This window comes from Dermacentor variabilis, unplaced genomic scaffold, assembly GCF_050947875.1.
Source record: "Dermacentor variabilis isolate Ectoservices unplaced genomic scaffold, ASM5094787v1 scaffold_12, whole genome shotgun sequence".
NCBI classification, from domain to species: Eukaryota; Metazoa; Arthropoda; class Arachnida; order Ixodida; family Ixodidae; genus Dermacentor; species Dermacentor variabilis.
In genome coordinates this window covers 42,033,720-42,061,454 of record NW_027460280.1, presented here as the reverse complement: position 1 = coordinate 42,061,454, position 27,735 = coordinate 42,033,720, and the positions used below count along the sequence as shown (strand labels likewise).

General features: G+C 42.3%; 1 protein-coding gene across 1 annotated transcript; it reads right to left on the bottom strand.

Annotated features, from left to right (window-relative positions):
* Positions 1 to 25,709, bottom strand: Nt5b (5' nucleotidase B). The gene is made up of 19 exons (XM_075676622.1): positions 25,544 to 25,709; positions 25,133 to 25,239; positions 24,988 to 25,061; positions 24,812 to 24,929; positions 21,027 to 21,122; positions 20,846 to 20,934; positions 20,033 to 20,090; positions 18,334 to 18,427; positions 16,849 to 16,928; positions 14,216 to 14,276; positions 14,082 to 14,123; positions 13,889 to 13,981; positions 13,741 to 13,807; positions 10,050 to 10,272; positions 9,909 to 9,969; positions 9,777 to 9,834; positions 9,582 to 9,700; positions 760 to 897; positions 1 to 551 (listed from the first exon to the last, which is right to left on the bottom strand). The coding sequence occupies exons 1-19, from the start codon at positions 25,640 to 25,642 to the stop codon at positions 447 to 449; spliced, it is 1,782 nt and encodes a 593-aa protein (XP_075532737.1). The 5' UTR covers positions 25,643 to 25,709; the 3' UTR covers positions 1 to 446.
* Positions 25,710 to 27,735: the final 2,026 nt, after the last annotated feature.

The window sequence follows — 27,735 nt, the reverse complement described above, 5'->3', positions numbered from 1 at the left end:
TGCAGTTCTTGGAAAATACTTTATTACCTAAAAAGTGGCCAGTACAAGGCAGATAAACAGTTAAGAATTACATTCAATACAAGAGACAAGAGAAATTCAGGATGAGCAAGGAGCTACAATGCCAGGGAAAAACAGTTGCATACTGCAGAGACGAGCAGACAGCGAGTGAGCCAACTGGATTGCGCTAGTACATATATATAAAAAAAATTTACAAAATGTACATATCTCCTGTTCAAAAGAACACAAGCTTGCCACAGCTTCAACCCAGGACCAATGCACTCTCTCCTGATGCACGCGGCTGGACAAAGCAGTGCAGCCTCCAAGACCAGACTAGCCCAAGTCGGCACTACTTGTTAAGGCCACTGATTGGCTAGCTGTCTTGCAGAACATTTGCACACACATGCGCGGAGCTAATAAGGGGGAGCGAATGTGCACCATGCAGCTGCCTACTGGCGTTGCGACTCTGGGACCCGCTCCGCATCTTCATCATCGTCATCGGTGTCGTGGTGGTGCGTTATCTGGCTTGGGGCCTCCGGAAAGCGCAGGGGCACCTGCATACAATTTTTGTCATGTGAGCATAGACATCACTAGTTCATTTTATTGGCCACAGTTTGAACAGAAGAGCTTGCCCCTAGCACATCAAGTGCTGCCTCACGGTTCTGACAGGAAAGAGAAAACAAAACAGGTGGAAGAAAAGAAGCGAGCTGTCACCATGTGCTTGCTGTGAAGTGCATCCATAACAAAGACATGAAGGCTCACCTGTTCGCTCTTTGAAAACTTGCGCACTGGCTGGTCAGCAGGGGTCGACTTGATGTACATCTCTCCATCCATTGCACTGTCACCATTCATTTGGTGGGCTGGGTCCTGCTCATGGTTCACGGTTGATTCGTGTGGCATCTGCAAACAGCATCACCACAAAATGACTCAACACTCCCAGAGTTACGAGCCTTGCATGCATTGGAATATGAGGGACCAGTACAAGGCAAGTTCCAGGGCCACCTGGCACCGAGTTAACACTTCAGGAATCGTGACTGCGGGCAAGAAGCAACACATCAACTCATGGCCACAATGACTGCATTCTGATGCCAGAATGAAAAAATGCCTGTGCACCAAGATTGAAGCAAGCACTTTAAAAAAAAATATCTCCAGGCAGTAAAAATTGATTCAGGGCCCTCTATGTCATCTTCAGAGCTTGCTTTAGCATGTGAAAATACCAGTTATCACCAAAATACAAGGCCACCACTCTTATTGATCAATGAAGGTCATGTACACAGCAGATTTAGTGTTAGCCCAAACTAATTTCATGCAATAGAAGCAATGTGGTGCATGAACTCCACTTATAGGGGACGCCCAAGTCAAATCGATATACAAGGTGATTTATGTAACCTTAACAAAAAAAAAGTTAATTAGAGGCAAGAGATCAATGGTAATTTATTTGCAGTCATCCTTAGTAGTTTGATAAGATCAGTTATGATAACTTTTATTATTAACAAGGACAACCCTAAGAAGATTTAAAATTAAAAGACGTCGGATGCAGTTGCTTTCATGAAGTTAGTTTATCTGAGAAAAGCCTGTGAAATACGAATGAATGATTAAAGTTAACTAAAACCACTGCATGAAACACTGAGTACCTTGAACATTTTCTGATCAGAAAAGGATGGCGAGGACATTTTTCAGGCTAAGCAATGCTAGTCTGCAAGGCCTTCATATTCAATATGAGCTGTAACCATGCGTGGCAAAAAAAACTCTGCATTTTATGTGGCAAAACCACAATATGATTATAATGCATGCCCTAGTGGATCTGGATTATATTGACCATATGGAGTTCTTTACTGACAACCAATATTTATCACACCCACTTCTTTTTTAATGCAATGGTAAGTTAACCGGTCAGGGTGTCCAATCATGCAGTGGTAAAATGCAGAGAATGTTCTGTAAATTTTTTTTAGAACTTTTCCACTGTGTAGTCGTTCACTGGAAGTATGCTGGAAACAGTGGTAGGTGAGCGCGATAGCGATTATTTGCCAGCATTGGTGGGAGGCCGGTGACAAATGCGGCTGTAGCTGTGAGGAAGTATTACTTTGTTTATCAAACCCATGTCTCTGCAATTGATGTTTTCTGAAGTGCTAATTTCTATGATAACACCTACATGATTTCGTGGTTTCCTGTCTAATAGCTTTGATAATTAACAAGTCAAGGGTGTTCTTTTAGCCAAGCCAAGTTCTCGAAACAAAAATGATGCTTTTACAAGCAATACACAGTTCAGAGTGTTCCCGTAGCCATACGTGCTTTTGATTTCCCAACTATGTCTCCTCTCGAAGACTGGAGTCAGCTGGAAAAAAGAATTTTAGCTCGCATAACTGCTCAAAATTTCATGCACATATAATGGCACTCGTGTGCACCTGCAAGCATTGAGAGACAAGAGAATCGCTCATTAGCATTTACTTTTTTGCTTCGTAACACGCATAGAGCATAGCTCAAATGCCTAAATCCCTCCAGGCGCAACTAGTGAATTCGCGGTAAGCGCTGAAAGTTTTTCATTTTCTAATTTTCTTTTTTTTCCACACTGCTTTTAAGTGCTGTTCAATTCCACCGAAAATATATCGTGTATCTAGCCGCGTTCATGACCGCTTACGTACGGGAGACTCCGAAACCACAATTTTAGAACCATTGAGAAATACTATGCCATGCCATCTGCCGCAATCATCAAAACCCGTATACCGCGGATAATTCAAGCATGTTTTCAGGCATTTCAGATATACTAAATGGACTTAAAACTGACTCTACCGACATGCTTTGCGCTGATTTAGTAGTGCGAGCCCCCTTCCCCCTCCCCCCAAAAATATTGCAGCACTAAAAGAGAAAAGTGATAAGAAGGTTTGCAGTAGCATGCAAGCAATAAGAAAAAAATAACGTAACATCAACAGCTGCAAAGTTCACATACAGATTTTCATTTTAAAAATAGTCGTAGTTTGCATCCAGTTATTTCCTGTACATTTGCACTTATATTCTTGTTTGCAGGTTGCAGTTTGTACTCCTGTAGATCACAAGCATGTATTCGCAACTGTGAATAGTCGTCGGTACGCCTGTAGGGTTTGCCTAGCCGGGTTCACAGCCGTCTGCACATGTGCGATTCCGGAACTAGGAGACCAGAACCGTTTAGAAATCCTATATTGCGTTACCCATCGCGATCAGGAAAACACATCTATCATGGACAAATCAAAGAAGTTTTTAGGCATGTAGGGCCCTATGGGCTGTACTTGTCAGCAATAAGGTAGCATTGCCGCCTATAGGATCATCTGACTGAGCTATGTTGAATGCTTAGTTGCCATAGTCGGAAGTTCAAATCCCTCTTTAAGATTTCTTTTTTTACGATGGCGAGTTGGAAATTCACCTCCTTCAGTGTACATCTGCAGGCTTGGAGTGACGCCTGTCACCGGCAAAAGATGCCGAGAGCAAGTGGGGCTATACTTATCCAAGTACAACTAAATTAGGAAGGCCCATTAAGCTTCAACGAGACACTCCCTCCCAAATTAATCAATTACCCAATGGCCCTTAGTCCCCAGCAGCTGCGGAGCACCTGACCAAGGCGGCAGTCAGACCTGTAACGCTGCAGAGGGTTTTAAGAATCTCTGGGTCCGGACAGGCCAGAAATGGAAATTGACCTTTGCAACGTTTAACACCCGAACCCTCTCGAGTGAGGCTAGCTGAGCAGGACTCTGAGGAACTATCAGACATTGTTTGGAATATCATCGGCCTCAGTGAGATTAGAAGAACAGGTGAAGCTTATACATTGCTGAATATCGGACATGTCCTCTGCTATAGAGGTCTCCCAGATAAGAAGCAATGCGGGGTAGGATTCCTAATCCATAAGGACATAGCGGGAAACATTGATGAATTCTACAGCATTAATGAGAGGGTAGCGATAGTCGTCATAAAACTTAATAGGTATGGATTAAAGGTAGTACAAGCCTATGCTCCACCATCCAGTCACGATGATGAGGAAGTAGATGTTACATGAAGATGTTGAATTAACGATGAGAAAAGTGCAACCTCAGTATACTGTAGTAATGGGCAACTTTAATGCAGCAGTGGGGAAAAAGCAGGCTGGTGAACAAGCAATTGGCAACTACGGCGTCGATTCTAGGAACACTAGAGGAGAGATGCGGGTAGAATTCGCAGGAAGGAATAAGCTTCGAATAATGAATAGAATACCTTTTTTCAGAAAGCATAGCAACAGAAAAGCCCTAATGATGAAACAAGGAATGAAATTGACTTCATACTTTCTCATAATCCCAGCATAGTACAGGATGTAGAAATGATAGGTAGGGTAAAGTGCAGTGATCATAAATTAGTGAGGGCTAGGATTCACCTCAACTTGGAGAGAAAGAGCAAAATTGGTCAAGAAGAAACAGGTCAATCTAGAGGCAGTAAGGGTAAAAGCAGACAAATTCAGGCTGGTACTTGTAAACAAATACGCAGCCTTAGAACAGAGAGATTAAGATGACATAGAGGTAATGAATCAAACCGTAACTAGGCTGGCTTCAGAGGCAGCAATTGAAGTAGGAGGCAAGGCACCTAGGCAACTAGTAGGCAAGTTTTCCCAAGTAACAAAGGACCTAATAAAGAAACAACAAAAAATGAAAGTGTCCGACTAGAGAGATCAGATAGAATTCGCAGAACTGCCAAAACTGGTCAACAAGGCGAAAATAAGTGATATTCGAAACTATAATGTGAGAAAGACTGAAGAAGCCGTAAAATATGGATGCAACCTGAAATCTGTGAGAAAGAAACTTGGTAAGGACAACCCAAAATATATGCACTAAAAGATAAGCAGGGTAATATCAGCAATCTCGAAGATATAATAAAAGAAGCAGAAGAATTCTATACTGACCTGTACAATAGCCAGAGGAGTCAGGATACCTCCATTAAAAACAGTAATGAACAGGATACAGAAACTCCTCCTATAACTAGCGATGAGGTCAGAAGGGCCTTGCGAAACATGAAACGAGGAAGAGTGGCAGGAGAAGATGGAATAGCAGTCGATTTAATAAAAGATGGAGGAGACATACTGCTTGGAAAACTGGCAGGTCTTTATACGAAGTGTCTATTGACTGCAAGGGTCCCAGAAGAGTTGATTGTTGGGGTAGTTGGTCATCCATATTTGAAGTAACGACCAACTAGCCCAACAATCAACTGTTCTAAGCACTTGTCCTGGTTCACCTTTCTTGTTTCAGTGTTTTTATTTTGTTAAGTTACTACTTCAATTATGGTCCCAGAAAACTGGAAGAATGCAAACATTATAATAATCCACAAAAAGGGAGACATTACAGAATTTAAAAATCATAGGCCCATTAGCTTGCTCCCAGTATTATATAAAATATTTACCGAAATTATCTCTAATAGAATAAGGGCAACACTGGACTTGTCAACCAAGGGAACAGGCTGGCTTCAGGAAGGGATACTCTACAATGGATCATATCCATGTCATTAATCAGGTTATCGAGAAATCCGCAGAGTACAATAAGCCTCTCTATATGGCTTTCATAGATTACCTTAAAGGCATTTGATTCAGTAGAGATACTAGCAGTCATAGATGCAATATGTAATCAAGGAGTACAGAACACTTACCTAAGTACCTTGGAAAATATCTACAGAGGTTCTACAGCTACCTTAATTCTACAGAAGAAAAGCAGGAAGATACCTATAAAGAAAGGGCTCAGATAGGGAGACACTATCCCTCCCACGCTATTCACTGCGTGCTTGGAAGAAGTGCTATTAAACTGGGAAGGCTTAGGAGTAAGGATCGACGGTGAATATCTTAACAACCTTCAGTTTGCTGATGACATTGTTCTATTCAGCAACAATGCAGATGAGTTACAGCAAATGATTAAGGACCATAACAGAGAAAGTGTAAGAGTGGGTTTGAAGATTAATTGACCTAGTTTACCTAGGTCAATTATTTACAGGGAACCCTAATCATGCGAAGGAAATTCATAGAAGAATAAAAATGGATTGGATGGCATATACGGCAGACATTGTCAGCTCCCGAGTGGAAGCTTACCATTATCAGTGAAAAGGAAGGTGCAATCGGTGCATTTTACCAGTGTTGACATATCAGGCAGACTTGGAGACTGACAAAGAAGCTCGAGAACAAGTTAAGGACCGCGCAAAGAGCGATGGAACGAAGATTGCTAGGCATAACGTTGAGACACAAAAGAGAGCGGTTTGGATGAGAGAACAAAGGGTATAGACGATATTCTAATTGACATCAAGAGAAAAAAATGGAGCTGGGCTGGTCATGTAATGCACCGGTTAGATAACCGTTGGACCATTAGGGTTACAGAATGGATACCAAGAGAAGGGAAACACAGTTGAGGATGGTGGAAGACTAGGTGGAACGATGAAATAAAATTTGCGGGCTCTAGTTGGAATCTGTTGGCGCAGGACAGGGGTAATTGGAGATTGCAGGGAGAGGCCTTCGTCCTGCAGTGGACATAAAACAGGCTGATGATGATGGTGACTGATATACGAACTGCAATTTTAAGCAATGAGTATGCAGTACTTAATAAAAGCTGACTTATGTACAGTAAGCTAATAAACTACATCCGATCAACACCAGTTCGTACCACTTACTGGTTTTTTGATACTTTCTTTACCAATTTAATTTTTTTATATTTTTAAAATTTAATTGCAAACGATGTGCTCGATTCTATCACTATAAATAATGGTCATTCCACTTCCATCAATGTCTCAACACAACCTCGCCAGTTGTCAGTCCTTTTAATGAGCACCTAAATCTAACTACACAGGTGCATTTGCATACCACCCCCACTGAAGTTCCACGACGGTGGCCGCGAAATGAACCCCCAACCTCTAGCTCGGCAGCGCAATGCCATAGCCAATGAGCTACCGCAGCAGGTCATACCATGTCTGGAACACTATTTAGGTATTTTAACTGAACTGTACTACATACTGAGCAAGATACACTGCAGCATTGCTGCAGGAAAGCACGGCTTCCTTTTTTTTTTTTCATGTGCATTAACATGTATTCCCAACGAGGCTTTTCTTCACAAACTTGCAGCCACTGCTTGAATATAATGCATTCACAGCAGCCCTGCACCAAGCACTGCAAAATGACACCGTCACAGAGTTTGCTTCTCAACCCTTTGGGGGATCCATGGTACATACGTGTACCAGCTTTACACTACAGCTCGTTGCACCTCAACACCACAAAGGCGTTAATTGGACGTTTGCCACAAGACAAACCACCACCCATTCATCAGCACCTATCCAGACATCAACGCAGTGTAGACGACTGTTGAAGGGCCCCATGAAAGGCCCTCACACCGCCCTTTACCTGGCAGCCTGAGCAAAGGATGAAAATGACGGGAACAACGACGATGACCTGAGAGGCACAGGTTGATTTCTTTCCACACATTCCAAACCAGTCTCTTCAGAGGCGGAGCTACTGCGGGTTATTGCGAGCATGGGCGTGGTATTGTAACGGAGTCAATGATGGCGATTTGCTGCTGGACGATCTTTGGATACCCTAGTCGACTCGCCCAGAGAAGCTGACTGTATTAAAAGCAGAGTCTTTTTGAGAGTGAGACAACGGGTCCTAATGTGAACTTGGACGTTGTAACTTGCTCCTGCATGAAGTGAGCTTCGGTAACCAGAGCCGTAAAAGTAAAACTAAGCTAAATAAACTCTTTTTCCTTCATTTTCTACTTCTTGACATAGTAGTCGATAGGCTTGGTGGATTCCATGCCCTGAACACCGCCCTAGCCACAACAAGCTGAAACAGCTGTAACGAAAAAGGTACATCATTGCGTGGAATTTTTTTTTTATCACCGCATGCTTGACAATTGGCAAAGCAAATTACTGAGGGAAAAGAAGGGCAGGAAACCTTTCACAGAAATCATTGCAGGTGATTGTCAAAGCCAGAAATAACTTTTCTGTATGGCCTCACCACCCCGTGCTTCACTGCAAACCTTATGGGCACATCAGCCAACTCCGTAAAGGCCGACCCACATTCAGCATATCTACCAGTGTCACGTGGTATTGCATCATTGAGCGTCGAAGCGGAGCAAGGACACAAGCTGAAATACCAAGGGGTGGACATGTCAGATCTTGACGCCAGTATTCATCGACGTGGAGGAAGGAGACAAGCCGAAATGCCAAGCACAAATGTGAAATTTCACATTTCGTTTTCGGTGTTGTGGTGTGGAGTGACATTAAGTAATGGAATGTCAGCAGAAACACCAAATCCAAGACCTGGAATGTACAGTGCTTGGCATTTTGGCTTGTCGCCTCGCTCCCCCTTTCACTTTGACACCAAGCGACACACCAGCTGAAACCAGAAGAAGGGCTGAGAATTAAATATCTGATTGTGCTACAGCATGCTTTAGGTAGTGGAGATGCAATCTGGCACACTTCCTCTTTATGCGATCTGCCATCCAATTAGGTGCCCCTCTAGCTCTCCTCCACACCTGCACTTTCGCCATGCCTCTCCCCCTCCTGACTCTTTTTTGCCCTCTCCATTTTATCAGCAGCTGAAGAAAGTTATTGCTTTATAAATGTCAATCCCCCATGCCTGCTCAGCATATGCTCTCCCTGCTCATGCACTCTGGAGCTTGGGATTCAGACAGAATGGCAAAAAACAATATTACAGCATTTGCACAAACAAAACAAAACAAAAAGAGAAAGGAGAAATAAGAAAGTATACAATGAAATGACAACTAGAGCCGAGAGTACATGTACCTTGAAACTTGGTCATAAAAAATATCTGATCTGTCTTATCTGACAATTTTTTATGACACTTTCAGTCATAAAAAATGGATTGATCTTAACCGGTCAGTAACAAAACATTCCCACATCCGTGCTAAATGACCAACACTGTGTCTATTTTGCTTTCCATAAATTAGAGCCTAGTTTTATGGCACCTTGCATAAACAACTGTTACCATCCAAAAAGGGAACAGCAACCCAAGTAGCAGGCAAAAAGGGCACATACAATGATGTATGCCTTCACAAGAATTGTGGGACACTGCAGCTACAAAAAACCAAGGAATGCACAACACACCTGTGTATGCAAACCACATAGTGCTTCCCTAAATATCAGGCTGAGAAGCCAAGCCACAAAGGAATTTTACAGTTTCATGCTTCAAAAGCTCGTGGATACATGGCTCTATTTATGGCTTTTTTTACCGCTTTCTTTCAGCAACCTCCTAGTCTGGCCGTGAAAGGTTATGTAACAGCATTATGAAGACCATTTCAATGAATGACAATGCACATTTTTCTTGCAAGTAGCAAAATTGATGAGTCTTTCTGAAGCTGTGTACCCTTATCACAACCTGATAACTGTAACATGATTTGTAGGCAAATACTATACAGTTGTATACACTATGCATATTGGCGTGCAGGCATACAAATATGCATTATGCATTGCTGTGTGTGCTGTACGATACCAGGCCTTAACAAATATAACCTACTATCAAGATTAACACTATCTGCTTCCAAGTTTGAACAAGCTAATATATCCCATGACATCAGTGCAGCGCTTTAGGAAATGTAGCTTACCAGCATTGGAGGAGCCCGGAACATGTAGCTGAATGGGTAATACATAAGGTTGACAAAGGTAAAGGCGTAGATGTCAGCATAGCGGCAGATCTGGTTAGCAAAAAAAGTCTGCCGAGAACCTGAAATCGATCAAGTATGAGAAAAGTGTGGGCCCCGAATATTGAGGATAAAAAAAAGAAAATCATCCATACTTACCACTACGAAACATGCTACCAAGGATACCATAGCACATGTCCAACTCGTGAGATGTTTCCTAAATAAAGAATAGAACAGCAAAAACATGTCACCGTCGCAGGCCACTGCAAAGCAACCAATACAAGAACTTACTCGTATAGACTGACGCAGCTTGCCAATGTCAGGCACATCAGTTGAACTGCTGTCCAGGTTCCTTTACAAACAGGAAAAGATTATGCATCATTATGTCAAGATTACTGTCAGAAATGGAAACCCTTGCCCAATGACACTTACTTGTAAATATCGCCCAGGCAAATGTCGAGCTCTTGCAGCTTCTCGAACAATGTCCACTGGGAAATGCTGACGTGAATTTCTTTGGCCAGCTCAGGAATCATAAGAAAGGTGCGCCAGCCACGTGTCTTTTTGGACTTGAGAATATCTCCATAGATGTGGTCACCAATGTAAAGAACATCCTTCCCCTTAGCTCCTACAAACTCAGTGAAGACGTCACAGCTACCTGTAGGGATTGTACAAAATAATCAGCGTGTAAACGATATCATGAAATGAGTAATACAAAGGCACACATTCATATTTAGTTACCATGAAAGATATTGATAACGACAGTACTTAACTTCCTTAAATCTAAACAAATTCTAAAAGATCAGTAGGATGTTGATTTGCAAACATGATACATAGTATCCCAGCTATCATGCACCAAGTTAAAAAAAAAAATGGAAGCCTTATATGTGTGTGAAACCAACTGCATGTCATTAGTAGCAACCTGAAGTAATTTTTTGTGTTATTCCTAAGTAATTTTCCAATCATTAATTCCCTAACGCTTCAATTACTATATTTCTGCAGAAATGTCGACATTAGGTGTTAGAGCAACCTTGAAAACATCAATTTCAATTGTTTGCGAAACTCCATATTTTGCAGGGCTCTTTAAATACGCATGTTAAAGAAAGCCAGTGAAAAGAGAGAGAGAGAGAGAAGCAAAGGAATAATAATAATAAATAATTATGGGGTTTTACGTGCCAAAACCACTTTCTGATTATGAGGCACGCCGTAGTGGAGGACTCCGGAAATTTCGACCACCTGGGGTTCTTTAACGTGCACCTAAATCTAAGTACACGGGTGTTTGCGCATTTCGCCTCCATCAAAATGCGGCCGCCGGGGCCGGGATTCGATCCCGTGACCTCGTGCTCAGCAGCCCAGGAGGCAAAGGAAAGACAGGGAGGTTAACCAGAGATTATCTCCGGTTGGCTACCCTGTACTCGGGGAGGGGCAAGGGGATGCAATAGATGAGAAAGAAAGAAGGATAAAAAAAGGAAAGAAAACCTAAGCACACACACGCACGTGTGTGTGCTTAGCCAGTGAAATATAAAAATATACCACATGACTGAGCACCAGTGCACAAGAATGACAGCGCTTTTTAAAGAGATCAGTGGGAAAGTAAACCTCTTGCTTTTAGTCCATCACCCTGCATAGCACGTCACATTTAGGCTGCTTTTGAAGCATGCGGTGTGCGCCAAAGACGCCTGATGGAGAAGTCGCCCGCACACATGAACATGGCCACGGCACAGCGATAACAAACATGCAGAAGCTGGCAAGTTTGCTAAAAGGATTTTTTTTCCACTACAAACAAACAATGATGACAGGCACAATGCTAAGACAATCAGTCAATGTTTATATGTGAGCAAGTCCATGCTTATAAATCTAAGGATGGTAAGTTGGTAACTCCTGTGATTTCTTTATTTCTTTATTACATGCGAACATGTGCAAAGCTGTGGCTGCTTCAACCAAAAAATTTTTCCAGCAGATATGATGACTCAACATTTTACCATTGCAAGACACGCACATTTGTTGGCATCGTAGTTACAGTATTGAAATATCTGAACGGCCCCAGTTGTGTCCATCAGTATTCTCTCATTCTACTTGCCCTAAATCTACTTATAGACACTGCACTTGCCAAACCAATTGGTGAAATGAGGGATGAAGCCACACTAAGTACACATACCACTTTGTGCCCTTCACTTTTCACCGAAACCTCTCCCCTATTTCCGCTCTTGTCTGAATTTAAGCCATTTTCCACAAGAAGGGAAAATGCAGATAAAATATATGTGCATTTTCTATCAATAAACCAAAACACAGCAGATCTTCACAGCATGAGTAAGGCAGCAATATTCAACTCACAATTGAAATAGCAGTCCCTTAAAGTGATGCTAAAGGCAAAAATTAAGTAAAGCTAGACCGACACACGTGTCCTAAAAAAAAAAAAAAAAAAAACTACACTGCTAACAAGAACAAGAAAATGCACATGCAAGAGCAGAATGGTGCTTTCACTTCAGAACCTTTGAACAAGCTTCTGGTGGCACACATGACTCTTGTGATTTTTCAAGAGTAGTCAACACCTGATAAGATTTCACTGCATTTTAAGATGAAAAAGCGTAGCTTTGCCATTTCCATGGTATTTTCCAACAGAGGAAGCCACCACAGTAAAATTCAATCAAACTACTTATGGCCGCACTATTTGAACTGGACTTCATATTCCTACCAGCAATCTATCTTAACTTTATGCCGCATAATGCCTTTCTTTTAGTAAAGGAACTTGGACAAGCAGTACCACAGATGTGCAAGTTATATCAATGAATAAAAATGGGATCACACATCCCAAAAGCTACAGGTAGCCTATAAAACCTACTGTAGCAACGGATTCACTTTCAGCCTTGTGGAGATCTTTATTGTTTGCCTAAAGCTAAGCCCCCATTTTGCCCCCTTCAAAATGCACAGGCTAACATGGCCAAGAATTGAAACAGACCTGTTGCTCAGCACCAGTATGCCATAGCCCCCCTGTGGCTGGTGCGACTGACACCTGGAGGGGTATTCTTTAATGTTGAATTCCAATGGCGGAGTTGGAGCAAGTTTTTCTGCTCGTTTCGGAGCAAGTTTGTTCCAATGGCAGAGTGAGGGCGGGAGTAAGGTGCTCCAATGAGAGAGTTGGAGGGGATTCAGAGCAGGAGTCACTCCGTGGAGCAGAAAAAGATGCTCCGCCAAAATCGGCGGAGTGGACCGGAACTCTGCGTGACATATTTCCTTTACCACGTTTGTCTGCTGGGAGGCGCCACCGGTCACGACTCGCGCAGAAGCAAAAGCTGCTGCACGCTTGGCGAGATATCCATTCCGCACTTTTAAAAAAACAACTGGTGGATGGCGCTGAAGAGACAAGTGACCGGTGCGGCGGTGCTGGGAGCAAACAGCGGAAGGAAATGACAACACGCAAGGTATCCTGGGTAACTCTGTGATAGAACTTCTGCTTCCGCCTTGCTCCGGCGGCGCAGTTTGTGTTCTGCTCGCGGATCTGGAGGCGTTGCTCTGCACCAGAGTCGAGTGCTCGCTCGCGGAGTCCGTCGGCTGCTCTGACTCTGCCATTGGAATTCAACATAAGTGTCCACCTAGAGGACTGTCCATTTCGGTCATCGCCAATTGGCTGGAGCTGTACACGCGTGAGTGAGACAGGTTTCTAGCCTGTATCCTTCGTATGCATAACCAAGTCCAGCTAATCGACACTTCAGTAGCCGACGAAATGGACAGTCCACTAGGTGGACCCTTACAGAATACCCCCTCCTGCATTGCCACAGCTTGTTGAAACACGTGGAAGGTTGTGGCTGGGCCCTCATATGTGCTGCCCTCTCATTTAGCAAGGCTGCAGAGCATGACATCCAACAGTCTTCTAAGCCATGTATGACAGGTGTGGTCCTCCATTTGCAGGCAATTTACACTTGGGAAGGGACAAGCTGTCTAAAATTTTTTTCCCACAAGTAAGTCAACTTTAGGCAGAGAACAAATGCTAAGAGACCAAGCAACATTATCTGATTCCTCTAGCACAGTCAACGCTTTGCTGTAGTGTCCCAGTAAGACACATATGAACCTCAACATTGTCTTTCCAGGCCCTAGTTGAAAGCAGCATCTGCAAAATGTAGCTTACCTCCAGAGTAGACCTGACCAAGTTGCAGTGGTCCAATATGGCTGCCAATGCGCAGAGCCCCTGTAGACTGCAAGATCAAAGTAACCCTGATTAGTGAATAAAAGAAATAATGTTCTACTTTCCTTCCTTGTAAAGGCGCTACACTCACCGTGTCCACTTGCCGCAAGATTGTGCCTTCACCAAAAAACAAGGGCTTTCGTGCATCGACAACTATATAGTCGAAGTAAGACTCCCAGGTTCGCTGTAAAAATATTGCCAGATTTAATGCAGAGACATGCAGAAATTTATCCCTAGGTTAAGCACCAGGTGAGCCTACAAAGCATTATAACAAAAATACTTACGTTCTTTGTACTTGGGAAGTCAAACAGGTACTGCATAACTTTCTGCAGAAGAGATAATAATGTAAAATGGTAGAAAACCGCTAGCACATAGAACAAATTGTAAGCTAGAAGAGCTTGAAAATTTGGTGACATACAGCAGTGTATCCATAGTCACTGTTGGTCAGCAGGAAGAGCTTCTTGTTATGTGCACGCATCCTGAAGACAAAACGGTGCAATAAGCAAGGTGTACGGGGTACAGCGCAGACTTTCAAAAAAGCAGGGTGTGACCACAAATCGCGGCATTCCACTGGGTCATTCCAAAAATTTTCATTCCATTGTAAGCAGCTATACTGCATCAGTTCAATTCCATTTTTCAGTTTAACCAAGATATATCTAGTATGGTTGCAAAGCTTCCATAGAAGCCTACACATACTGTAATGGTGGCTTGTGGAGTATCGCATTGCCTTCTATGCCTCACAAGGCCAACTGCCTATGGAAATGACACCATTTTCGGAAAGGTAAAACTTTTTTTTTTGCCTGTGAATCCTTGACGGAAAAAATAAACATTTCTCATTCGAGGCTTGTTGCACCAAGTCGCCCTGTAGCTACTAAGGTGCACCAGCTCATATTCAATCAAAACTGCAGCACGCCAGAATGCTGTTGTTCCAAGATATGTCCTAGACTGCAAAAAATCCAATGCATGTTTGATGGATGGTTGCCATATTTACCAGATTCTAACACACCCCTGAATCTCATGTGCAGCCAATTTTTGCAGGTTTAAAGTAAGAAAATAAAAGTGCACGTGAATGTAACATGCCCCCAATTTATAAATGAAAAATATGGAAAGCAAGAACTAAATCATGAAGGGTGCAAAGGTGCTTATTTCAATCGTACTATTGATGCAAAAAAAGAAATATGGAGTTTTATGTGCCAAAACCACAATCTGATTATAAGGTATACCGTAGTGGGGCACTCCGAAATAATTTGGACCACCTGGGATTCTTTCACATGAACCTAAATCTAAGCACCACGGGTGTTTTAGCATTTCGCCCCCATGGAAATGCGGCCGCCGTGGCCGGGATTCGATCCCGCGACCTCGTGCTTAGGAGCCCAGCACCACAGCCACTAAGCAACTACAGCGGGTACTATTGACGTTAAGAACAAATTAGGTGAAGCGCACTAGTTTGCTGTTATAGTTAAGATTAGTTATGCAATAAATAACGAAAAGGAACCACAATCTTTTAATGTTACATTGGGGTGCCCAACAACAAGAACAACAAAAACACCATTTAGTTATCAGTTGCCTGTGCGAGAAATTGCAGTAGTCCAGCAGTAGACTCAGTACTTCTGGCTACCATTTTGCTTTTTGAATGCATGTGTTTAGGTGTGACGCGATCACGGATCACGTATTCTTCCCAAGCATGCCATGCCCCACAACATGAACTGCCGGCTGAGATGGTTGAACACTGACAGTGCGTTGGAGAATGCGGCCTTTGATGGCTTCAAGTGAAGTGCAATTAATGTCCGCTTTCTGCACCTAAAACATTGGTTCAAGTTCTAATCTGTTAGAACTTGCAGCTCATAAAAATATTGTTTACGGAAATTTAGTGCATTCCCCGATGAGCGTACAAGGGTGTGTAACAACGTGTAATCATGCTGCCAGAGTTACAATTAAACACTTAAATACCATTTTTTTTCTTAGAAAGTCATAAAAAGTAAGGGGTGCATTTTATACCAAGGTGCAATGTATACACCGGAAATTACGGTACACTTCTTGATAATAAACAAAGTGGTTCATAAAGAAGCTACTGCAGTAAAATATTTAGGGTGTTCTCAGGCTCACTAGCATTTTTTCTATTATTTCAAGGTCCAGGACCTTCATTAAGAAAAAGAAAAAGTAAACTATGTAATGCAAGTACTTCTTTAACAACAAAATGCTACAGAAATTACCAGAATTGTCTACTAATGTGTAAGCATTCTTTGGCTAGGCTGTTACTTTGCTTTTGCTTACTTGCTTTTCCTAGCTCATGCATGCCTACCCATCACTTTTCCGATGCCACAGAAGTGAAATCCGTGTAATGAATGGTGTGTAGACGAGTTGCCAGGAAGCGGCAGGGCCCTTTCAAAGCGATTGTATCAACTGAGCTGGTGCACCATCAGAACCGGTTTCACCAGGGCTGCTTTTTCCCTTTTTTAAATTTTATTTTCTTTTGTTTCTTCTTTTGTTACAGCTTGATGCAGCAACAGCAATGCCACCAGTTTCTTTATTTTTTATTAATGCGACAAATCATTTACTATTATCATGCTCTTATCACATGTACCAATCGCTTATTTTTATACTCAGCAGCCCCACAGCAGGTTTCTCTATGTACACACACACACACAATGCAGGAAAGCAAGTTTTCAAGGTGGCCTGATGAAGATGGTTTTCTCTGCGATCAATATTTTGTTTCAATAGTTCATTATTGCTTATAAAGCTACCAATCATACACATTTACACTAGTATAACGATTAAATGTCTTAACTTTGCAAATTATGCATTTTTGTGCTGATAAAAGGCACTATGCTTTTCGTGTGAAGGACAGATTTTGCTGAGGTGCTTGCCAAAGAATGCTTACACACTAAATTAAGCAGTCACATGGCACTTTGTGCTGCAAGAGTAAATATTCACTAGAAAACACTGGTAAGCTTTCAAGTGTATGTTTACAGAAAAAAAAAAGGTTTTTGGATAAAAATCTACAGTACTCCCATGGATGTTAAAATAAAGCTTCAAAACACCAAGTATTACCTATCAAGTAGCAGTGGTAGCCGCTCATCTTTTTCCAAGTACTTGTCAAGGTTGTTAATGGTCTCAGTCTTAAGTTGACCCTGCAAGTGAAGACAATTGTAGAAAATCACTCAAAAACCATCCCCCAAAGACATAGCTCAATGCAATGCATAGAGCCCAGCTTGTAAGTGCAAGATAATGAAGAAAAGAAATTGGCCAGCTATAACTTATAGACCTTTCCACCCTTTCACACACTCAACCACAATGGTTTCTGGTGTCCTGCTCTCCTGGTAAGGTAAAGAACAATGTTCCCATAAGACTGATTTCAACTGCTGGCCCATTGAAGTACAGGGCATACAGCATACTGTGGTGACTTTTGACCATTTTTTTTTTAAACTAAGGGAATTAGACATCACTCAATTTCCAACAACAACAAAAAAAATGAATTGTAGCGATGCTTGCTTGCTGGAAAGTGATACAACAATGCTGCACTGGCAATTAACTAGAGTTCCTACACATGTGCCAAGGAGAACTCGTACACAATCTAAGTAGCTTATGCAGGGCGTCCCACGTAACTTTAGCCAAACATTAAAAATATGCAAAGGCCACTTAGCTGGACAGAACTAAGGTAAAGGTTGCCGCCACTTGGAGATACTCTTTTTTTTCCTTCTGCCTAATTACATAATTAGTCTTAATCAACTTCTCAAATATTATAATTAGGTGAAAAGTGTCAATGAGAAAATTGTAGAGCAACATAAAAAACTCACGATATAGCTTTCTGTTGCTCAATACGTGCTACATAAAAGTGTTTTTCCGAGTGTGAAAGAAGCCTGCGAAAATTGCTGTGCGGCTGGCCGCTCGAGGCACTTTGCGTGTATTTGCAGGCTTCTTTCACGCTTGGAGAAACACTTATGTAGGACATATTGAGCAACGAAAAGCTCTCTGTTGCTTTAGGACTTGTGCCTCTGAACACACACAGGCATGTGGTTTTGATGGGGTGTTCGTTCCCATCAAGAGCTCTATCTGTAGGCCTTTATTTTCTAAGAAAACAGTAACACTTCGATATTCTGCTGTTGTAAGACTACACACTGTATGAATTAAGCAGTCGCCCAAATGTCCCTGCCCATTGTAGGAGCTTACAATTGGGATGACTAGAAATCAACAACCAGCTTAGCACCTGTACATTTATACACCTAATAATCCGATCAAGCAAAATTTTGTTCCACTTGAACAGTGAAAAAAGAAAAAGGTGAAAGCAAAGAGCAGAGATCAGGTGCATTTTCAGCATTGTATACAACAAGATTTACTCATTGTATGCATACAACAAAACACTTACGTGCGCCTGAAACAATCACAGAAATGTGAAATTTCACTAATGTTCCTACACAAAAACAACCGAACCATGGAGCAGAAGCAATGCATGTTATAAACAACAAGCACTTTTCTTGACTTCTTAATACCTCCACTCCATTCAGAAATATTTGTGAAAATATCATGCAAGCTCACGTATGTGTGAATATTGTCGACAGCCCCACGGACATCTTGGAAGATCGACTTGTATGACATGAACAAACTGCCAATTTTCACTCCTGTCTTTGTTCTGAAAAGAGTGAAAAAAGTATGCACTATTGAGAGAAGTTTTCAGTAGGTGCAACTGATTAACTGTGCATAAAGACGCAGAAAAATACTCAAATACAAACCAACAGAGCTTGGTGAAACAAGCGGAGCCTTGCTGAGCAGCTATGATTAGCGCCAGTGAAGAAACTTACTTTGCAAGACCCGTGTGAGCACTAAGATATAACTACACAGCACACAACTACACAATTGCAAAAAAAAAAAAAAAGCGAAAGAAAGGAAGAAAATAGCCTGGCACAATACAGAAGACCGTTGGTTCCCACTGCCTTCAATATCCATCACAAGACTATAGAGCTTTTCTCCACTCCTGACAGTTCTATAGTGCTACCTGCCAAGACAAACCCAGATCAAATGTCCACACAATGGCGGCAGAGGTCACATGCTGTATAACAAGGACAATACAAATGCCATGGACCCAGATCCTCAATAACCCTCACTCCTATCCACGAATACACACACAAGCATTATACTTGGTCCTCTAGCTTGAGCACCTCACACAGTGCATCACATGTTGGTCCAACTAGTGCACATTTTCTAAAGCCTGCTTCTACAACCATCTCAGTTTGAGTCCTAAGTAAAATGTGCGTATGCACGATTTTCAGTGAGTGCACATCGTTCACTTTTTATGACTTGGCAATTGTGCTGCAACTTCACTGTGCCATCTAGCAATTGCTTGCTTCCAAAAGGCATAGAGTAAAGAGTCTCGTGGGACCTTCTTTTTTTTTCAGAGCACAGAAACAACCACTACACTAACTGCTTCTGCAGTATATGTCCATGAAAAATCCATCTATGCAATGGATCATAAGACGTCAAGCTTTCATTACAACAAAGGTACTCTTAACAAAAAGGCAGAAAGCAAAATTTGCAGAAGTGCTTTGAAATTTTAATAAAAGGTGCAGAAAATGTTACATTATAGTACTTCTATTTAATAAAAAATGTTTAATTATGCAAATACAACTTAATAGAATTGCCTTTACATTCACAGTAGGCAACCAGAACAACTGCTAATTGACAAACTTCTAAGTACTGCAGATAACACAGCTAGAAAAGAGTACTTAATAGAATACCTAAGCCATCACCTTTTTTTTATATTTGCAAGTTCTTTATTTGGGCAAAACAAATACAAGGTTTGCCCGCAAGGTAAGGAAAAAGGAACCAGATCCTTATTATTTATTATTATTAGATTTATTAGAGTAAACAGGCTGGCAGGCTTACATCAACCACAATTCAGCATCCAACATTGCTCGCCTGTTCAAAATAAGGTCTAAAGTACTTTCAGCCGGAAAAAGAGAATTTCAATTACCACTTCTTGATTTTATCCCCTACCTGTATGCGCATTCTGTACTCCAGTAGCTAATCGCACTACTGCACTTTTATAAAGTACCGATCAATTTGCTTCCCAAAATGAAACCATTCAATTTTGTAGTATCCTAGCGACTGCTAGCATTTAGAATACACCAAATTGTAAAAGCAGATTGCTGCACAAGTTTTTACAAAGTGGGCAACTGCGCACTTGGAAGAAATCAATGAAAACACAAAAATGAAGATTGAAAAAAATCAAGCAACTCACGGGATATACTGTGGAGATGTGGAGAAGAAATCAACAAGGCAGGCAAGCAAGTAGGTCTCTGATGAACAGAAAAGAGTGGCAAGTTAACTACATATTGAAATTATTGCAGTACAACAATGCATCAGCTATGCCGCAATTTTGGCACTAGTGTATGCAATACCCAAATTACAAGAAGAATGGAGTGACTAGCTGTTATCTCCTCTGAAAGTTGGCTGGTAGCACCACTTTATATGGCATATATGGTATTTGGTATTTATATGGTAGCATATGGTAGCACCATATGAAGATCTTGCATGACAACGCTCCTTTAAGGATGAATCAGCATATAAAACAACTAATTCAGAAAAAGAGTTCTGCTCTAAAAGAAGCATTACTTTTGTACCATTTTTTATTTGCTAAAGATGCACTAACCTCAACTAGATGACTGATTTGCCATTACTACATAAGCGAAGCTCTAATCAAAGCTGTATTCAAACAAAGCCCTATTTTAGAAAAGCAGTAAATAAGCTTTCCACACTAATACCACTATTGCATTAGTCAGCATGTAAAAAAAAGCAAGCCATGCATTAAAATACTATGCTGCAGAAAAATGTATAAATACAAGACAGCACCTACCCTATAGCTGCACCTTGAAACATGTATTCGAAACCTAGCTTGCCACACTGTCACTAAAATTACGTGCTAAGGCAGTCAGTATTTCTATATATGGTGCCAGCACGACTTGGCTTTCAAATTTCAAATCGGGCCTTCTTTAACGAATTTCACTGAAGAATATCACTCCATGCTAACACAAACACATGCTCTTAAACTTACCTGGCAAGTTGAACAGAGTGTTGAGCACAAATACCCTAGACTCATCAAGCTTGATGAACTTGTTAGGGTATATCTTGTAAATCTCACCCCTGGTAATGTGCAAAAAAAAAAAAAAAAATTGAGGATCAGGCAAGTTGCAGGCAAAGGCTTAAATTGTAATCATAAGAAACTGCATACTCACGTCTTGAGAAACTGGAAGCCATGACAGCAAACCAATATGTTTCCATAGGGGTCAACTTTGAGAAGATTGCCATATTGAGAATCGAACCACAGACCCCTGCACATTAAACATACAAAAATGAAGAAATTGAATTTAAAGATCAACTCCGTCAAGGTGCCAGGAAAACTGACGGGCTTGCATGTGATGAAAATGTGTGCGACTGTACACACCAGCATTACGTAATTCATCTAAATAAGCACTCAAAACTAAAAGGACTCATTTTTATACTACGCACTCTCAGTAATATGCATTGTGGTCTTAATATACTTGTATAAGCTAGTGACAATTCTCGGTATCCAGTTGACATGAAAAGGAGCATTGTAATTGTGAGGTCCAGAAAGAATTACAATGCTCACTTTTTGATGGTACTCATGACCATACAGTTCAGCGTACATGGAGCTTTGCAACATGTCATATATTTAGCTAAAAATCACAGGAGTTACTGCAAGAAATAGCCTTATTAAGCTAGTCATGACTGAGTCTCAAACAGCAAACGCTGATACCGAAAACGATTTTGTGCTAGAAGTGAGAAAGCACTGCAATACATGCACGCATGTGCACACCAGCATAAAAAGATGGGCTGATGACATTTCCATGGCAGCTGTAAGAAAAACTATTTTACATATGCAGCAAACGAATGCGTGAATATTCTGAAGCCTGATGACATCAGCCAAGACAAACAGGGACTTTGCTTTCTGACACCGCTAGTTCAGATGAAGCAGCAGCTATTACCTCACTCAAGGCCTTATTCCAGTGGCTACCTTGTTTCATTGTTGTGAAGTCTTGTCGTATACTACAGTATGAAGCAGTATGTTAGCATTATGTATTTTAGTGATACACAAGAAGTACAGTAAAAAAATGTGCCCTGTGGCTACAAATGGAACAAAGTGAAAAGCTGTGTGCCATAGCTGAAGTTGGAGGTGGCTATGCTACTTTAACAGCTCCAGAGGGCTAGGGGCCTCAGCACTCCTAAAGCAGGGCAGTGCTCATAACCACAGTGCCACACCGCAAGGCCTTATGCCAACTCTGGCCACGGGAATAGCGGACTACATATTTTGGCATGTTAAAAAGGTAGAAAAAAAAATCACATTTCCTTTTAATCGAATTTTTAGATTTTGATTGCAAAATTACGCTTCAACATTGTACTTTCATAGGTAACACAATCAAGGCATTTTTCCAACCAGATGACTGCAAAGTTATACTAATTGAGGCATGGTAGCTGTACAGGCTTATTTTTCCGTTCATGCTCTACTGATGCGGCTCACAATTATAAATTTTGTCCTGATAGTGAGCTTTCCTGGTGTAACAACAAGCGAGCACTTGCCCTGGCTGTGTTGGCACCAGCTCATTCTTTTTCACCAATGCTCAGGCTACGCTTCCTACATATGAAGTGCTGACAAGCAAAAAGTTGTTTCGCTGTATTCAGGGCAAACCCCAAAATGTGGCTAAATCTCTCAACAGCAAGATTTGGCAAGTCTCTCAACAGCAAGATTTGGCTGCTGCGCCTTGGAACAAGATTTGCTTCATGCACTGTTGTGATGGCCACTTTTATAGCCATACTGTGGGTCACCAAAGGTCACAGGGGCTTCAAGGACGTTCTGCAAAAGTTGAGCTGTCTTCGAACTCAAGAGGGACACTCCAAGCAACCACAAGGTCCAGAGAAGAATCATAGGAATGTCTCGAACACAGACCACTGAAGCTAAATCTCATTGTTGCTACGTAGCAAAAAAAGAAAAGCCCAGCTGGAAGAGGCAGCTCACAAGGGTTCTGAGGACATCACCTATGCAATAGGAAAATGTTGATGTTTTACAGCTGGCCCTTGCCACCTGGCTTCTCTACGTGACCTAACAGTGCTGGAGTGCAGGGTCAGGTGACAAATTATCTCGAGGAAGTCACACCACAAGTGAACTATGGATATTTTTAGCCCAGTTGCTATATTATACGTATGTACCCCTCCCTCCTACACTGCTGACTGCGGTTCAGGTGTCGGCAGACTGCACCAGACAGCAATTTTTTGTTCCCTTCCTTTTCCTTTATTTATCTAGTTATTTGAAATAAACAATGAATTACTACTACCACACTTTTCTGGAATGGCTGCTTTGCATTCTGGCCAAACTTCATCAAATTGACAATATACAATAGTAACTGGCACATTTAGGAACTTTCAATTTTGTTTTTCTCAATTTTATATGGTTTTTTTACTACTTGTGCACAAAAAATTCTTGTACACTTAATGTGCTCACCCTGGGCTAAATTTTGAATTCACACGCACAACAATGTGTGGAATGCAAATATCTAGGCATTATTGTAATTTGCTGCAATTTTGGTCGACTCCTTTTAAGAAATCGATCCCCTAAGTTCTTGATAACTATTACCAAATGAAAATTTTTTTCTTTAAATGATAAAGCAAAAAGAAAATACAGGTTATCTTATAATGCTCTCCTAGGCCTGGTATGAAGCTCAAATGTAGCACAACAGACCCTACTTTTCAAGACTTCTAGGAAGCACAGAAAAATGTCTAGAGAGGATATTGCGACACTAAAATCATATTCTAATATACGAGAAAGTATTATATAATGTGCACCAATTCCATGCAATTAACGTCCTATTAACGAAAATGAATATTAGGTGCATCTCCCCTGAAACCAACTATGGCACAAAAATGAAAAGGAAAAAAATAAAATACATGCACAGGCTTTTAAGGCAAATGATGCCAGGTTCAGGCTACTTGTAAATCTCTTGCATGCTAATTGCAGAGCTGCATGCACATGCATGCACACAGAAGCTTTGGTAGAATTTGCACAATAACAGTCTAAACACTATATATGGACGAACCCTGAACATTGGTGATATCCATAGCAGAGCAGTTGCACATGTGCATAAGTAATCGAGGATTAACAACAACAGGAACAGAATTTCATAACATGCCCGGTCACCTGTACAGCTGAAAGTTCAAGTACAAACAGCAATGAATTGCTGTGTCGACGTTTAAGGATTGCCGTGCTAATGTTTAAAAACTTGTGATTTGAGTAAGGACAATGACCAAATGCCAAAATGCATGCTCGTTGGAACAATAACAACTCAACCTTAGCAGGCGACTACGCCTCGCCGTCAGGCGAACTTGAAGTGAGCGTCCTTATCAAGCAGCGATCTCGACTCGCACGACGTGGTAGCGTCAACAGTTAGGTCTCATGGGCGTCTGCGCGAAAGTTGCGCTCTTTGGCAGTTCAGTTTCGGTTTTCAGATTTAAAAATTCGTCGTTTTTACGTGCCAAAACCAGAAAATGATTTTAAGGCACGCCATAATGGGGCGCTACAGATTAGTTCTGACCACCAGCTGGGGTTCTTTAACGTGCACCCAATGCACAGTACACGGGCGTTTTTGCATTTCGCCCTCTGAAATGCGGCAGCCGCGGCCGGTATTGGGGTTTTCAGTTTTCTTTTTTTTTTTCTGGAACCATCTGTGAACTCTGATGGATTTCAAACCTTGCACTAATATCTATAGCTGGGCTTGTTCTGTTAAAAAGTTCGTCCTATTTTCATAATCACCAGCCTAATTACTAATTTGAGTCATTATAAAAATGTATGCTTCATTGGTAAAAGAAAGCAAGAGGAAATCGCTTGATTGGCATATCTCCCACATTTTTTATGGAATTTCAGACGTATCATCTAAAACACTCGATACATGTCCAGCTGAGCATACAAATATACTGACTACGCAAAGCGTAAGGTCACGCAAAGACTCACCTAATGGGAAAGGTTGAGTCATACTGGAATTGCTTGAGCTCTGTTGGGTAGCCGATGGAAAGCAGCTGGTCGACTAGCAGACTAAACTGGAAGGCTTCGTAGTCGGGGGACTTGTACTCTGCAAGTGAAATATTGTCACCCCCCTGCGCCCACACGGGCGGTTTCCAAACACTCACGAGCAATGGTATAGTCCATGTCAAAGCCAAAGAACTTAATCTTGTCCAGGTGAAGGCTTCGGTTGACGAAAATCCTGAAATTTCAACACACGCTGCTGATGTCGCCTTCCCTCTATAAACTGCATTCACTGGAACGTTTACTGACCTGTGCAGCGGTGCCCGGTAATACTTCTTGGGAGCGCCCGACTGGCTGCCATCGTCGATGGCTGATGCTGGCATACCGTCGGTTATTGTCTGCGACGCCCTGTGAACCTGAAAAGGCAGATGAAACATTCACTTACTCGGCAGTGGAAGCGATCCCGCTGAATCTCTAACCCGCAGCACATTGGACAAAAATCGCGCGTGATTCGGGCAGCTAGGGCTGAGCGCGATGCATTCAGCGGAGCCAAGAGCACCGCAACCTGTTCAGTCGAGGCCAGCACAACGCGGCCTACAAATCGCGCGGAAGGCCTCCAGCGGGTGCAGCCTTCATCGGCACGAAAGAACGGTGCCTGCAGCAGCGGCGATAAGGCGCCGGGGGCTGCGGGCGCGCGCTCGGCCGCCGGTAAGCGCGCACCTCGTCTTGAGTGTCCCGCCGCTCGGCCTCCATGAAAGAGGCTTCGCGAATGCGATCCTTCCGTAAGAAGCTATCGCCGTCGTCCGCACAACCGAGCATGTCAACAGGTCTCCCGCGCAGGGGCGCGCCACGAGTCAAAAGCTCTCGTGCTCGCCGCAGCACCTGCACCGTCTGCTGGTGGCGAAAAAGAAGAGCTTACGCGTGGCATCTTGGACGGCTCGAATACAGCGCCGGTGTGAAAACAGCCCCGCCGGACAACGATCACCGCCCTCGCTTATCAGTCGCCAAGAAATTGCAGCGAGCGGGATGGGAGGGCAACGGCGGCTTCCGGGAAAGTCCTGCCCCGCCTATCAGTGAGCGACGACCTTTGGCATGGATTGTCACAATCGTCGCTCGGGACGATGTCGCGCCCGCCGGCATGCTTATCTGACGCAATAACCCTCCCCCGTCTCGAAGGTCCTTCGGCCAGCAACCCGCACAGCGAAGAGTAGCGGTCATGATTCGAGCTCATTCGAGATGCCGAATGTCCGCATGGGAAGAGAATGTCGCATGGGAAGGGCCCACTTCGTGGGCTAACCCTTCCCTATGCGGACATTCGGTTTAAAGGTCACGTAACGCCTTGGCGGTCGACTCTGTATACTCATTCTCATGTGCTACAGTCCTGGACAGGCAGAGCCCAATTGTGAACTGTGCAGTCCAGGACAGCAGCGCACAGTTTGACTTGCTTGGTTCTCAACGGCACTTACCCACTACGGGGGATAGGCTAACACGCCAGCGGTTATAAGAGGAGGGGGGGGGGGGGTAGAAGCTTAAAAAAATAAGAAATAGTAGAGATATTAAAACAGACTAATTATAATCAGACTGAAATTAGTAGAGAAAACGTACAGTTTACGAAAGAACAGTAAATTTGGAGAGATTAAAAAGATCTTAAGTACAATGAGAAATTTACAGAATCATACAATTATTACTTCAAGAAATCAACTTTCTTTAATAATCTGCCTGTGACACGGAGATAGTCGCAAATGGTCATTCCTATAACTGGAGCCCAATAAGGACCTGAAGAAAATAGGATTTTAAAGAATACCTAAATGCCGAAACAAAATTTCGAAATATTTCTTTCTCCGGACAGTAAACCGTAAACCAACGACAAGTTAAATAGAATAAAATAAAAAATATATAAGTGGAAAACGAAGAAGAAAAATAATGAGCATTTAGTAATATATACTCCCGAGTTTTATCTCCCCCATCCGCCGGCTTCTTGGCCACTCCCCAGTAGTGGGTACCCGCCATGACATAGAAAGATTTTTTCCCCTCGACAATGCCGTGTACGGTTAGTAATTCACTGTAACTAAACATTTAAAAATAAATTCTGGGATTTTAAGTGCTAAAACCACGATATGATTGTCAGGCAGACCTTCGCGGCGGATTCCGAATTAATTTTGATCAAGTGGGGTTCTTTAATATGCACCCACTGCATATGGTACACGGGCGTTTTTTTTTATTATTATTTCGATGGACGCGAAATGAAGAAAAAAAATGTATAGCCGAAAGCTGCCGCAGCCGGCATTCGATCTCGCGCCGGGCTTAGCAGCGCAACGCCAAAGCTACTACGGCGGGTGTAATTCACTATGCTATTTTCCAGAACGCTGTACGGAGTTTCCGTAACGCGCGCGATCACTGAAAAATAACGGAAGAACGTTTTAGCCCATCGATGTCAAGTAATATCGGTCAGCGTCCGATTGTGTTATTCGGATTCTAAAAAAGAAGAAAAAAGAACGAAAAAAAAAAAACGTGTCAACCAAGTGTGGACGCTGAAGAAGACAAGGTCGACGTACATGGTAGTTCAAATAATTCGATGAGTAAGTATTGATTATATATCTCTATTCTGTCTATACACTACCATCTTCCGCTAAACTACTTTTATACATGTGCACTACATACGTTCGGCCACAGCTTGAATATGCGTCAGCGCTGTGGGACCCCCATCATGCTGCATTAACCCAAAACATCCAGGCAATACAAAACCGCGCCGCCCGTTTTATCTTATCTGACTAGCGCAGAACATCAAGCGTAACCTCCGTGAAAGCATCATTACAACTTCCTTCACTTGCCGCTTCCACAGACCCGCCGTGGTTGCTCAGTGGCTATGGTGTTAGGCTGCTGAGCACGAGGTCGCGGGATCGCATCCCGGC

Bases quoted from the DNA above. Each gene is read 5' to 3' on its own strand.
- Nt5b (XM_075676622.1), bottom strand. From the start codon at position 25,642: ATGCTCGGTTGTGCGGACGACGGCGATAGCTTCTTACGGAAGGATCGC. The intron at 9,835-9,908 runs GTAAGTTCTTGT...TTCTTTATTTAG, and splicing joins AGCTGCGTCAGTCTATACGA to GAAACATCTCACGAGTTGGA. The intron at 9,701-9,776 runs GTAAGTATGGAT...GATCGATTTCAG, and splicing joins TGGTAGCATGTTTCGTAGTG to GTTCTCGGCAGACTTTTTTT.